At 50.8% G+C, this 14387-nt stretch overlaps 1 protein-coding gene across 5 annotated transcripts in view; it reads right to left on the bottom strand.

The window, feature by feature from the left end:
• LOC110499743 (CCR4-NOT transcription complex subunit 2) overlaps window positions 1-14387 on the bottom strand; it is a 108088-nt gene that overhangs the window by 16604 nt on the left and 77097 nt on the right. For all 5 annotated transcript variants that reach the window (XM_090199190.1, XM_090199191.1, XM_090199193.1 and 2 more), the window contains 7 exons: window positions 13439-13564; window positions 10837-10961; window positions 8340-8460; window positions 4133-4289; window positions 3052-3113; window positions 2905-2954; window positions 1008-1108 (listed from right to left, as the gene is read on the bottom strand). In XM_090199190.1, the coding sequence (XP_090055316.1) occupies window positions 1008-1108; window positions 2905-2954; window positions 3052-3113; window positions 4133-4289; window positions 8340-8460; window positions 10837-10961; window positions 13439-13564 (742 nt within the window). The remainder of the gene's footprint in view (window positions 1-1007; window positions 1109-2904; window positions 2955-3051; window positions 3114-4132; window positions 4290-8339; window positions 8461-10836; window positions 10962-13438; window positions 13565-14387) is intronic.

Raw genomic sequence — 14387 nt, 5'->3', positions numbered from 1 at the left:
AGAAGGGGCCAGACTACATAGAGGTAGCAGAAGGGGCCAGACTACATAGAGGTAGCAGAAGGGGCCAGACTACATAGAGGTAGCAGAAGGGGCCAGACTATATAGAGGTGGCAGAAGGGGCCTGACTACATAGAGGTAGCAGAAGGGGCCAGACTACATAGAGGTAGCAGAAGGGGCCAGACTACATAGAGGTATCAGAAGGGGCCAGACTACATAGAGGTATCAGAAGGGGCCAGACTACATAGAGGTATCAGAAGGGGCCAGACTACATAGAGGTATCAGAAGGGGCCAGACTACATAGAGGTAGCAGAAGGGGCCAGACTACATAGAGGTAGCAGTAGGGGCCAGACTACATAGAGGTAGCAGAAGGGGACAGACTACATAGAGGTAGCAGAAGGGGCCTGACTACATAGAGGTGGCAGAAGGGGCCTGACTACATAGAGGTGGCAGAAGGGGCCTGACAGACTACATAGAGGTAGCAGAAGGGGCTAAACTACATAGAGGTAGCAGAAGGGGGCCTGACTACATAGAGGTAGCAGAAGGGGGCCAGACTACATAGAGGTAGCAGAAGGGGGCCAGACTACATAGAGGTAGCAGAAGGGGGCCAGACTACATAGAGGTAGCAGAAGGGGGCCAGACTACATAGAGGTAGCAGACTACAGAGGTAGCAGAAGGGGCCAGACTACATAGAGGTAGCAGAAGGGGCCAGACTACATAGAGGTAGCAGAAAGGGGGCAAGACTACATAGAGGTAGCAGAAGGGGCCTGACTACATAGAGGTAGCAGAAGGGGCCTGACTACATAGAGGTAGCAGAAGGGGGCCTGACTACATAGAGGTATGTTCTGCTTCATGTTCCACGTCAGTACCACTACAACCCAGAGGAGGGCGCTCGTTCACAAGAAAAGGTGAGTAAAACAAACACCTGACCAAGCCTGTTACCATAGCAGACACTAGCTAGCCCAGCTGAGGAGCATCCTTCACACAGTGTGGTGTGTCTGTATACGTACAGCTCTACTGCTGCCAGCAGCTGGAGGAGGTCTCCTCCGTTCATGTAGTAAAGATAGAACAGCAGGTCCTCCCCATACCGAGACAGTTTGATTGCAGCAAGCTGGAGAGAGGAGAGGGGGGGGGGGGAAGAGAGAGAGAGGGGAGGAAAAGAGAGCGAGAGGGGAAAAGAAAGAGGGAAAAGAGGGAGAGAGAGGGGGGAAAAGAGAGAGAGAGGGGAGGACAAGAGAGAGAGGGGAGGAAAAGAGGGAGGGGGGAGGAAAAGAGGGAGAGGGGAGGAAAAGAGGAAGAGGGGAGGAAAAGAGGGAGAGGGGAGGAAAAGAGAGAGAGGGGAGGGAAAAGAGAGAGGGGAGGGAAAGAGAGAAAGGGGAGGAAAAGAGGGAGAGGGAGGAAAAGAGGGAGAGGGGAGGAAAAGAGGGAGAGGAAAAGAGGGAGAGGGGAGGAAAAGAGGGAGAGGGGAGGAAAAGAGGGAGAGGGGAGGGAAAGAGAGAGAGGGGAGGAAAAGAGGGAGAGGGGAGGAAAAGAGAGAGAGGGGAGGAAAAGAGGGAGAGGGGAGGAAAAGAGAGAGAGGGGAGGAAAAGAGGGAGAGGGAGGAAAAGAGGGAGAGGGAGGAAAAGAGGGAGAGGGAGGAAAAGAGGGAGAGGGGAGGAAAAGAGGGAGAGGAAAAGAGGGAGAGGGGAGGAAAAGAGGGAGAGGGGAGGAAAAGAGGGAGAGGGGAGGAAAAGAGGAGGAAAAGAGGGAGAGGGGAGGAAAAGAGAGAGAGGGGAGGAAAAGAGGGAGAGGGGAGGAAAAGAGAGAGAGGGGAGGAAAAGAGGGAGAGGGGAGGAAAAGAGGGAGAGGGGAGGAAAAGAGGGAGAGGGGAGGAAAAGAGAGAGAGGGGAGGAAAAGAGGGAGAGGGGAGGAAAAGAGAGAGAGGGGAGGAAAAGAGGGAGAGGGGAGGAAAAGAGGAGGAAAAGAGGGAGAGGGGAGGAAAAGAGGGAGAGGGGAGGAAAAGAGGGAGAGGGGAGGAAAAGAGGGAGAGGGGAGGAAAAGAGGGAGAGGGGAGGAAAAGAGGGAGAGGGGAGGAAAAGAGGGAGAGGGGAGGAAAAGAGGGAGAGGGGAGGAAAAGAGGGAGAGGGAGGAAAAGAGGGAGAGGGAGGAAAAGAGGGAGAGGGGAGGAAAAGAGGGAGAGAAAGAGGGAGAGGGGAGGAAAAGAGGGAGAGTGGAGGAAAGGAGGGAGGAAAAGAGGGAGAGGGGAGGAAAAGAGGGAGAGGGGAGGAAAAGAGGGAGAGGGGAGGAAAAGAGGGAGAGGGGAGGAAAAGAGGGAGAGGGGAGGAAAAGAGGGAGAGAGGAGGGAAAGAGGGAGAGAGGAGGGAAAGAGGGAGAGGGGAGGAAAAGAGGGAGAGGGGAGGAAAAGAGGGAGAGGGGAGGAAAAGAGAGAGAGGGGAGGAAAAGAGGGAGAGGGAGGAAAGAGCGGGGGAAAGAGGGAGAGAGAGGGGAAAAAGAGAGGAGGGGAAAGAGGGAGAGAGGGGAGGGAGTGGAGGGAGAGGGGCAACAGGTTATTGATCTAGTCAGCTACCTGGCACCATCAACAGAAGCTAACCGTGCCATTCCTATCTCAACCATGCTAGATAAAAAGATGATTCAACTCTCACAGTGGACAGAGCAGTTACAACAAGTGTTGCTAGTGCACCCAAACAGAGGGGCCAATAACACGAGGGTCAAAACAACAACGTTACATTGAGCTGGTTAGAAAAAGTACTTTAACCATCCTTAATGAACAACTTAGAAGAAGGTCTGAATCAGAGAGGTGCGGGGGGGGGGGGGGCTGCCATAAGGGTGAATGGTGGTGTGTTGTGGCCATGTTGGCAAACAGCAACCCAACCCTGGGTGGGTTTATTCTGTCTCTGAGGTACATACCTTGTCCCTTATGTGAATGTTGGTTAAATACTCAGATGGAACATGGAAGTCTGGAAGGGAAGAGAGAAGTGGTTAGAGAGAACCAGACGGGGAAATTGGCAGAATCTATCCCACCTCCAGAGCACTCTGGCTGGGTAGGATACGTACCGATGTCCTGGGGTCGACACGGTGCTGACGCCCAGGGAGACGCAAACTTGGGGTACAGGTTTCTGAAGGACGAGAAAGTGGTCATGCTGTTACTGACACCACACACCACAGACAGACAGCAGCTACACCACACACCACAGACAGACAGCAGCTACACCACACACCACAGACAGACAGCAGCTACACCACAGACAGACAGCAGCTACACCACAGACAGACAGCAGCTACACCACAGACAGACAGCAGCTACACCACACACCACAGACAGACAGCAGCTACACCACACACCACAGACAGACAGCAGCTACACCACACACCACAGACAGACAGCAGCTACACCACACGCCACAGACAGACAGCAGCTACACCACACACCACAGACAGACAGCAGCTACACCACAGACAGACAGCAGCTACACCACACACCACAGACAGACAGCAGCTACACCACAGACAGACAGCAGCTACACCACACACCACAGACAGACAGCAGCTACACCAGACAGACAGCAGCTACACCACAGACAGACAGCAGCTACACCACAGACAGACAGCAGCTACACCACAGACAGACAGCAGCTACACCTCACACCACAGACAGCAGCTACACCACACAGCACATCAGACAGAGAGACAGCAGCTACACCACACACACCACAGACAGACAGCAGCTACACCACAGACAGACAGCAGCTACACCACACAGCACATCAGACAGACAGACAGCAGCTACACCACACAGCACATCAGTTTATTATACTGCATCTACTGATGGATAATGAAGTGTCACTCCGTCTGACTCCATAAGTTAGAGTCTAACTACGGCTGCAGCCTAAACTGCTCCTGGATCAGTTATTCCCAGGTCCTGTTGAGAGAGTTTCTAAATGTCCTCCATAAGAGTCTAACTACGGCTGCAGCCTAAACTGCTCCTGGATCAGTTATTCCCAGGTCCTGTTGAGAGAGTTTCTAAATGTCCTCCATAAGAGTCTAACTACGGCTGCAGCCTAAACTGCTCCTGGATCAGTTATTCCCAGGTCCTGTTGAGAGAGTTTCTAAATGTCCTAGAGACGACCAGACTTACTCTGGCGAGTTGAGGTTGAGTCCTAGTGTTGTCAGGTCACTGCCCAGTGCTAGGTGCACCATGCCAGGGTCCGTCTCCGCTGCCCTGATGAACGTTAACAAGCCAATCATCCCAAACTGGTCTGTTACCATGCCCCCGGGAATGTTCGTCACGCGACCTGGAGGGGAGGAGGAGAGGAGAGACCAATGAGGATGGGACCCTCGTGTGTGTGTGTGTGTGTTTGAGTGTGTGTTTGAGTGTGTGTTTGAGTGTGTGTGAGTGTGTGTTTGAGTGTGTGTTTGAGTGTGTGTTTGAGTGTGTGTTTGAGTGTGTGTTTGAGTGTGTGTTTGAGTGTGTGTTTGAGTGTGTGTTTGAGTGTGTGTTTGAGTGTGTGTTTGAGTATGTGTTTGAGTGTGTGTTTGAGTGTGAGACCCCGTCTAACTGGCAAAATGACTAGGTTAAATTTTTCCTGACCATGGAAAAGTCTTAGTTAAAACGTTGTAATGTCACGTGAACAACTACAGTCAAATTCCTTTCTTGTAGCTCTAAACACAACAATGCAGTAATCAATATCAACTCATTACTAGAAAAAAACATCAGAAAGAAGGAAATATAAAATACGGAATATACAAGAAATATGAAATACACGAAGTGAGCACCCATACTATATAGAGGAAATGTTTAAAAAGTGGCGTGTAGCTCGGCCCCGGTGATGTACTGGGCTGTCCGTACGACCCTCGGCAGCGTCACGTGATCCAGGGCGGTGCAGTCTTCATACCAAGCAGTGATGTACTGGGCTGTCCGTACGACCCTCTGCAGCGTCTCGTGATCCAGGGCGGTGTGGTCGTCATACCAAGCGGTGATGTACTGGGCTGTCCGTACGACCCTCTGCAGCGTCACGTGATCCAGGGCGATCAGCTCCTTGTCTTGTTGACGTTGAGGGAGAGGTTGTTGCTCCAGCACCACACTGTCAGATCACGGACCTCCTCCCTGTAGTCCAGGATCAGCTCCTTGTCTTGTTGACGTTGAGGGAGAGGTTGTTGCTCCAGCACCACACTGTCAGGTCACGGACCTCCTCCCTGTAGTCCAGAATCAGCTCCTTGTCTTGTTGACGTTGAGGGAGAGGTTGTTGCTCCAGCACCACACTGTCAGATCACGGACCTCCTCCCTGTAAGCTGACTCATCGTCGCGTCGTCAGCTAACTTAGTGTTGGAGACCTGCATGGCGCCACAGTCGTGGGATAACAGGGAGTACAGGAGGGGACAAAGCACACACCCCTGTGGGGTCCCTGTGTTAAGGGTCAGCGTGGCGGAGGTGATGCTGCCAACTGTCCCCACCTGCAGTTGGCCAGTCAGAAAGTCCCAAGATTCAGTTGCAGGGGGAGGTGTCCAGACCCAGAATCCTAAGCTTGGTGATGATCTTCAAGGGGACTAAGGTGTAGTCAATGAACAGCATTTTCACATAGGTATTCCTCTCATCTAGGTGGGTGAGGAGAGCAGTTGAGATCGCATCGTCAATGGATCTGTTGGGGCGGTATGCAAATTGGGGCTGGGTCTAGGGGGCTGGGGTTAACCAGCCTATCAGAGCACTTCGTGATTACAGAAGTGACTGCTACAGGATGGTAGTCGTTGTGGCACGAAGCCTTAAGAGTTCTTAGGAACAGGAATCATGGTGAAACATCTTAAAACATGTGGGGATTAACAGACTGGAACAAGGAGAGGTTGAACATTACTGTGAATATGCCTGCCAGCGGTCCTGCGCCCTGGAATACTGTCGGGGGTCCGCGGCCTTGACCTGATTAAAGACCCTTCTCACGTCGGCCTGGCAGAGTGAGATCACCCAGTCCTCTGGGTCGGCGACGGCCCTCACACCCGGCTCCATGTGGTTGTGAAAGCGTGCAGAGCGTCTGATAGAGGCATCGTTGGGCAGATCACGGCCGGTTCTTCCTCTGTAATTCGTAATGGTCTGTAGCCCCGGGACACATGAGGCTGGCGTCAGAACCTGTGTAGGAGGATTCCACCTTGTTCCTGTATTGTCCGTTTGCTGGTTTGATGACTAAGGAGGTCGTAGCGTGCCCTCTTGTACTTATTCCTGTCCTCAGCCGTAGCATTGTGGTTGTCTACGATACCTCTACGTGTGGTAGCCCTGATCTTTAGTTTAGCCCCAACCTCTGTGTTAATCCAGGGCTTTTGACCAGAGAAGCAGCGAACACTCACCGTGGGGACAACATTGCTGATTCATTTTATAATTAAGTCATCACCTACACCAGGGTCTTCCAGTCATCACCTACACCAGGTCTTCCTAGTCATCACCTATACCAGGGTCTTCCTAGTCATCACCAATACCAGGGTCTTCCTAGTCATCACCAACACCAGGGTCTTCCTAGTCATCACCAACACCAGGGTCTTCCTAGTCATCACCTATACCAGGGTCTTCCTAGTCATCACCTATACCAGGGTCTTCCTAGTCATCACCAACACCAGGGTCTTCCTAGTCATCACCAACACCAGGGTCTTCCTAGTCATCACCAACACCAGGGTCTTCCTAGTCATCACCAACACCAGGGTCTTCCTAGTCATCACCAACACCAGGGTCTTCCTAGTCATCACCAACACCAGGGTCTTCCTAGTCATCACCAACACCAGGGTCTTCCTAGTCATCACCTACACCAGGTCTTCCTAGTCATCACCTATACCAGGGTCTTCCTAGTCATCACCTATACCAGGGTCTTCCTAGTCATCACCAACACCAGGGTCTTCCTAGTCATCACCAACACCAGGGTCTTCCTAGTCATCACCAACACCAGGGTCTTCCTAGTCATCACCAACACCAGGGTCTTCCTAGTCATCACCAACACCAGGGTCTTCCTAGTCATCACCTACACCAGGTCTTCCTAGTCATCACCTATACCAGGGTCTTCCTAGTCATCACCAATACCAGTGTCTTCCTAGTCATCACCAATACCAGTGTCTTCCTAGTCATCACCAACACCAGGTCTTCCTAGTCATCACCAACACCAGGTCTTCCTAGTCATCACCAACACCAGGGTCTTCCTAGTCATCACCAACACCAGGGTCTTCCTAGTCATCACCAACACCAGGGTCTTCCTAGTCATCACCTACACCAGGTATTCCTAGTCATCACCAACACCAGGGTCTTCCTAGTCATCACCTATACCAGGGTCTTCCTAGTCATCACCAACACCAGGGTCTTCCTAGTCATCACCAACACCAGGGTCTTCCTAGTCATCACCTACACCAGGTCTTCCTAGTCATCACCAACACCAGGGTCTTCCTAGTCATCACCAACACCAGGGTCTTCCTAGTCATCACCAACACCAGGGTCTTCCTAGTCATCACCAACACCAGGTCTTCCTAGTCATCACCAACACCAGGTCTTCCTAGTCATCACCAACACCAGGTCTTCCTAGTCATCACCAACACCAGGGTCTTCCTAGTCATCACCAACACCAGGGTCTTCCTAGTCATCACCAACACCAGGTCTTCCTAGTCATCACCAACACCAGGTCTTCCTAGTCATCACCAACACCAGGTCTTCCTAGTCATCACCAACACCAGGTCTTCCTAGTCATCACCAAGTCTTCCTAGTCATCACCTACACCAGGTCTTCCTAGTCATCACCTACACCAGGTCTTCCTAGTCATCAGCTATACCAGGGTCTTCCTAGTCATCACCAACACCAGGGTCTTCCTAGTCATCACCTACACCAGGTCTTCCTAGTCATCACCTACACCAGGTCTTCCTAGTCATCACCAACACCAGGGTCTTCCTAGTCATCACCTACACCAGGGTCTTCCTAGTCATCAGCTACACCAGGTCTTCCTAGTCATCACCAACACCAGGGTCTTCCTAGTCATCACCTACACCAGGGTCTTCCTAGTCATCACCAACACCAGGGTCTTCCTAGTCATCACCTACACCAGGGTCTTCCTAGTCATCACCAACACCAGGTCTTCCTAATCATCACCTACACCACATCTTCCTAGTCATCACCAACACCAGGTCTTCCTAGTCATCACCTACACCAGGTCTTCCTAGTCATCACCCACACCAGGGTCTTCCTAGTCATCACCTACACCAGGTCTTCCTAGTCAGGTCCTGTCCTGTGACAGGTGAAAGGTTGGATGGAGTGAAGGACCGCGTGAAGGACAGTGTGAAGGACAGAGTGAAGGACAGAGTGAAGGACAGAGAGAGGAATTGAGCCTCACCATCCGGTAACACCTGTATGCCTTTCTTCGACTGGTTGTTGTTCTGGGCTGTTGAGCTCTTGTCCCCGGGGAACTTGGGCCCGTCTGTGCTGCTGGAAGTCTTACCTGAAGAGTTTAGATTCTGGAGAGAGGGACATGAAGAGAAGCAGGGTTTAGATTCTGGAGAGAGGAACAGGAAGAGAAGCAGGGTTTAGATTCTGGAGAGAGAGGAAGAGAAGCAGAGTCGATTCTGGAGAGAGACAGGAAGAGAAGCAGAGTAGATTCTGGAGAGAGAGAGACAGGACGAGAAGCAGGGTTTAGATTCTGGAGAGAGACAGGAAGAGAAGCAGAGTAGATTCTGGAGAGAGACAGGAAGAGAAGCAGAGTAGATTCTGGAGAGAGAGAGACAGGACGAGAAGCAGGGTTTAGATTCTGGAGAGAGACAGGAAGAGAAGCAGAGTAGATTCTGGAGAGAGAGAGACAGGAAGAGAAGCAGAGTAGATTCTGCAGAGAGAGAGACAGGAAGAGAAGCAGAGTAGATTCTGGAGAGAGAGAGACAGGAAGAGAAGCAGAGTAGATTCTGCAGAGAGAGAGACAGGAAGAGAAGCAGAGTAGATTCTGGAGAGAGAGAGACAGGAAGAGAAGCAGAGTAGATTCTGGAGAGAGAGACAGGAAGAGAAGCAGAGTAGATTCTGGAGAGAGACACAGGAAGAGAAGCAGAGTAGATTCTGGAGAGAGGAACAGGAAGAGAAGCAGAGTAGATTCTGGAGAGAGGGACAGGAAGAGAAGCAGGGTTTAGATTCTGGAGAGAGGAACAGGAAGAGAAGCAGGGTTTAGATTCTGGAGAGAGGAACAGGAAGATAAGCAGAGTAGATTCTGGAGAGAGGGACAGGAAGAGAAGCAGAGTAGATTCCGGGGAGAGACAGGAAGAGTAGCAGAGTAGATTCCGGGGAGGGATGAAGAGGCATAGTGGAAGAGTACATTCTACACAGGGAGGAAGAATCCTGTTAGAGTCCCAGTATCTTTCCCTGTGCGGTTGGTTCTCCTCCGAACACTAAAGATAGTCTAACAACGTCACTGAAACGGTCTTCACTAAATTGAACTACTTCCTGTGGGATAAATAGAACTACACTTCAGAACAGAAAAACAGGGAAACTTACACTGGCTTCATTAACTTCTGGGTGACAGGGGGCAGTATTTGCACGTCCGGATGAAATGCATGCCCAAATGCAACTGCCTGCTACTCATCCCCAGAAGATAAGATATGCATATTATTAGTAGATTTGGGTAGAAAACACTCTGAAGTTTCTAAAACTGTTTGAATCATGTCTGTGAGTATAACAGAACTTATTTAGCAGGCGAAACCCAGAGGACAAACCATTCAGATTTTTTGTTGTTGAGGTCACTTGTCAATGGGTTTTCATTGGGAATCCAGATTTCTAAGGGACCTTCTTGCAGTTCCTATCGCTTCCACTGGATGTCAACAGTCTTTAGAAATTGGTTGAGGTTATTCCTTTGTGTAATGAAGAAGTACGGCCATCTTGAACAAGGGTCACTTGAAGTGTACTGTTAGATAGAGGCGCGTGACCAGAAAGCTAGCGTCAGTTTTATCGATTATTTATGTTAAAAAATACCTAAAGTTGTATTACAAAAGTAGTTTGAAATGTTTTGGCAAAGGTTACAGGTAACTTTTGAGATATTTTGTAGTCACGTTGAGCAAGTTGGAACCGGTGTTTTTCTGGATCAAACGCGCCAAATAAAAATTGACATTTTGGATATATATCGACGGAATTAATCGAAAAGGACCATTTGTGATGTTTATGGGACATATTGGAGTGCCAACAGAAGAAGCTCGTCAAAGGTAAGGCATGATTTATATTTTTATTTCTGCGTTTTGTGTCGCGCCTGCAGGGTTGAAATATGCTTCTCTCTCTTTGTTTACTATGGTGCTATCCTCAGATACTGGCATCGTTTGCTTTTGCCGAAAAGCCTTTTTGAAATCTGACATGTCGGCTGGATTCACAACGAGTGTAGCTTTAATTTGCTATCTTACATGTGTGATTTAATGAAAGTTTGATTTTTATAGTAATATATTTGAATTTCGCGCTCTGCATTTCCCCTGGCTTTTGGGACGCTAGCGTCCCACATATCCCACAGAGGTTAAACAGCCCTCCTACAATGGATTTCAAAAGCCACGTTCCATAGTAAACAACAGCTCACAAGTCCCTCATCCGTCTCCCTCGCAACCCATTAGAGATGCTGTTTCAGACATTGACCCGTGTTGATTCCCCCAGCAGCTCTCATACCCCCTGCTACTAGAACACATGTCCCTGCGACATGAATCAATAATAAGTTAGTTTTGTCCTAGTTTAGTTCCAGGTCTCTCTACCCATCGACGAAGCCTCCGAGCTGAGCCACATTAGTCACACAGACGATGATCAACTCCACTCAGCAGGAACAACACCAAACGGACCTTATATAAAATGGCCTAAGTTCCTCCTAGAGATTAAAGACCCACCGTTATGCTGTCGTCGTTGTTCGCCGTGGGGTCCTTGTAGTTGGGACCAGGCAGCGCAGGGAAGTCCTCGTTATGGATGGAGAAGTCTTGGGACTGTTCGTTTGAGGGTTTGGTGACCATTCCAACTGCAGTACAGGAGGACAGAATGGACAGGCTGTAGCTCAGGTTAAATACAGGGACAGAGAAGATATTTTCTCTCCGGGAAGACAACCATCAATATCGTCGCATCCCAGCAACCCAGAAGCAAAGGTAAACCCGTTTTATTTTCCTCACAGACTGGGACGCACTCTCACCATAGAGAGCCCTCCCAGCCAGTGGGTTGAGGAGAGAAGGTAGGGGGTCTCACCATAGAGAGCTCTCCCAGCCAGTGGGTTGAGGAGAGGAGGTAGGGGGTCTCACCATAGAGAGCCCTCCCAGCCAGTGGGTTGAGGAGAGGAGGTAGGGGGTCTCACCATAGAGAGCCCTCCCAGCCAGTGGGTTGAGGAGAGGAGGTAGGGGGTCTCACCATAGAGAGCCCTACCAGCCAGTGGGTTGAGGAGAAGAGGTAGGGGGTCTCACCATAGAGAACCAGTGGGTTGAGGAGAGGAGGTTGGGGGTCTCACCATAGAGAGCCCTCCCAGCCAGTGGGTTGAGGAGAGAAGGTAGGGGGTCTCACCATAGAGAGCCCTCCCAGCCAGTGGGTTGAGGAGAGAAGGTAGGCGGTCTCACCATAGAGAGCCCTCCCAGCCAGTGGGTTGAGGAGAGAAGGTAGGGGGTCTCACCATAGAGAACCAGTGGGTTGAGGAGAGGAGGTAGGGGTCTCACCATAAGGAGCCCTCCCAGCCAGTGGGTTGAGGAGAGGAGGGGGTCTCACCATAGAGAACCAGTGGGTTGAGGAGAGGTAGGGGGTCTCACCATAGAGAACCAGTGGGTTGGGGAGAGGTAGGGGGTCTCACCATAGAGAACCAGTGGGTTGAGGAGAGGTAGGGGGTCTCACCATAAGGAGCCCTCCCAGCCAGTGGGTTGAGGAGAGGGGGTCTCACCAAAGAGAACCAGTGGGTTGAGGAGAGGAGGTTGGGGGGTCTCACCATAGAGAACCAGTGGGTTGAGGAGAGGAGGTCTCACCATAGAGAACCAGTGGGTCGAGGAGAGGAGGAGGTCTCACCATAGAGAACCAGTAGGTTGAGGAGAAGAGGTAGGGGGTCTCACCATAAGGAGCCCTCCCAGCCAGTGGGTTGAGGAGAGGAGGTAGGGGGTCTCACCATAGAGAACCAGTGGGTTGAGGAGAGGAGGTAGGGGGTCTCACCATAGAGAACCAGTGGGTTGAGGAGAAGGGTTAGGGGGTCTCACCATAAGGAGCCCTCCCAGCCAGTGGGTTGAGGAGAGGAGGTAGGGGGTCTCACCATAGAGAACCAGTGGGTTGAGGAGAGGAGTTCTCACCATAGAGAACCAGTGGGTTGAGGAGAGGAGTTCTCACCATAGAGAACCAGTGGGTTGAGGAGAGGAGGTTGGGGGGTCTCACCATAGAGAACCAGTGGGTTGAGTCGAGGAGGTCTCACCATAGAGAACCAGTGGGTTGAGGAGAGGAGGTCTCACCATAGAGAACCAGTGGGTTGAGGAGAGGAGTTCTCACCATAGAGAACCAGTGGGTTGAGGAGAGGAGTTCTCACCATAGAGAACCAGTGGGTTGAGGAGAGGAGGTTGGGGGGTCTCACCATAGAGAACCAGTGGGTTGAGGAGAGGAGGTCTCACCATAGAGAACCAGTGGGTTGAGGAGAGGAGGTAGGGGGTCTCACCATAAGGAGCCCTCCCAGCCAGTAGATTGAGTCGAGGAGGTCTCACCATAGAGAACCAGTGGGTTGAGGAGAGGAGGTCTCACCATAGAGAACCAGTGGGTTGAGGAGAGGAGGTAGGGGGTCTCACCATAAGGAGCCCTCCCAGCCAGTGGGTTGAGGAGAGAAGGTAGGGGGTCTCACCACAAAGAACCAGTGGGTTGAGGAGAGGAGGTCTCACCATAGAGAACCAGTGGGTTGAGGAGAGGAGGTCTCACCATAGAGAACCAGTGGGTTGAGGAGAGGTCTCACCATAGAGAACCAGTGGGTTGAGGAGAGGAGGTCTCACCATAGAGAACCAGTGGGATGAGGAGAGGTGGTAGGGGGTCTCACCATAAGGAGCCCTCCCAGCCAGTGGGTTGAGGAGAGAAGGTAGGGGGTCTCACCATAAGGAGCCTTCCCAGCCAGTGGGTTGAGGAGAGGAGGTCTCACCATAGAGAACCAGTGGGTCGAGGAGAGGGGGTCTCACCATAGAGAACCAGTGGGTTGAGGAGAGGAGGTAGGGGGTCTCACCATAAGGAGCCCTCCCAGCCAGTGGGTTGAGGAGAGGAGGTCTCACCATAGAGAACCAGTGGGTTGAGGAGAGGGGGTCTCACCATAGAGAACCAGTGGGTTGAGGAGAGGAGGTAGGGGGTCTCACCATAAGGAGCCCTCCCAGCCAGTGGGTTGAGGAGAGAAGGTAGGGGGTCTCACCATAAGGAGCCTTCCCAGCCAGTGGGTTGAGTAGAGGAGGTAGGGGGGTCTCACCATAGAAAACCAGTGGGTTGAGGAGAGGAGGTAAGGGGTCTCACCATAAGGAGCCCTCCCAGCCAGTGGGTTGAGGAGAGGAGTAGGGTTCCCACCTCCTTCCCTCCGACTCCGGTCTGCTAACGCTGGGAAGTCTGACAAGTCCAGACCTGTCACGTTTTCACTTCCGTCTACAGCAGGAAGAGAGACGGGACAAGAGAACAGTTAGTCAAGTCACCTCCCAATGTATTAAAAAAGCATTTCAGCGTCTCACACTTTACAGATAAAACAGGCTATTCCATAGCAAACCTCTAGTCAGTTACACTTTACAGATAAAACAGGCTATTCCATAGCAAACCTCTAGTCAGTTACACTTTACAGATAAAACAGGCTATTCCATAGCAAACCTCTAGTCAGTTACACTTTACAGATAAAACAGGCTATTCCATAGCAAACCTCTAGTCAGTTACACTTTACAGATAAAACAGGCTATTCCATAGCAAACCTCTAGTCAGTTACACTTTACAGATAAAACAGGCTATTCCAGAGCCTCATATCAAACCCCTAGTCAGTTACACTTTACAGATAAAACAGGCTATTCCAGAGCCTCATATCAAACCCCTAGTCAGTTACACTTTACAGATAAAACAAGCTATTCCATAGCCTCATAGCAAACCTCTAGTCAGTTACAGATAAAACAAGCTATTCCATAGCAAACCTCTAGTCAGTTACACTTTACAGATAAAACAGCTATTCCATAGCAAACCTCTAGTCAGTCACACTTTACAGATAAAACAGGCTATTCCATAGCAAACCTCTAGTCAGTTACACTTTACAGATAAAACAGGCTATTCCATAGCAAACCTCTAGTCAGTTACACTTTACAGATAAAACAGGCTATTCCATAGCAAACCTCTAGTCAGTCACACTTTACAGATAAAACAGGCTATTCCATAGCAAACCTCTAGTCAGATACACTTTACAGATAAAACAGGCTATTCCATAGCAAACCCC

This window comes from Oncorhynchus mykiss, chromosome 15, assembly GCF_057628025.1.
Source record: "Oncorhynchus mykiss isolate SJ-2025 chromosome 15, ASM5762802v1, whole genome shotgun sequence".
Lineage (NCBI taxonomy): Eukaryota > Metazoa > Chordata > Actinopteri > Salmoniformes > Salmonidae > Oncorhynchus > Oncorhynchus mykiss.
The sequence above is the reverse complement of the archived record's forward strand: the minus strand, read 5'-3'. Positions and strand labels throughout refer to the sequence as shown.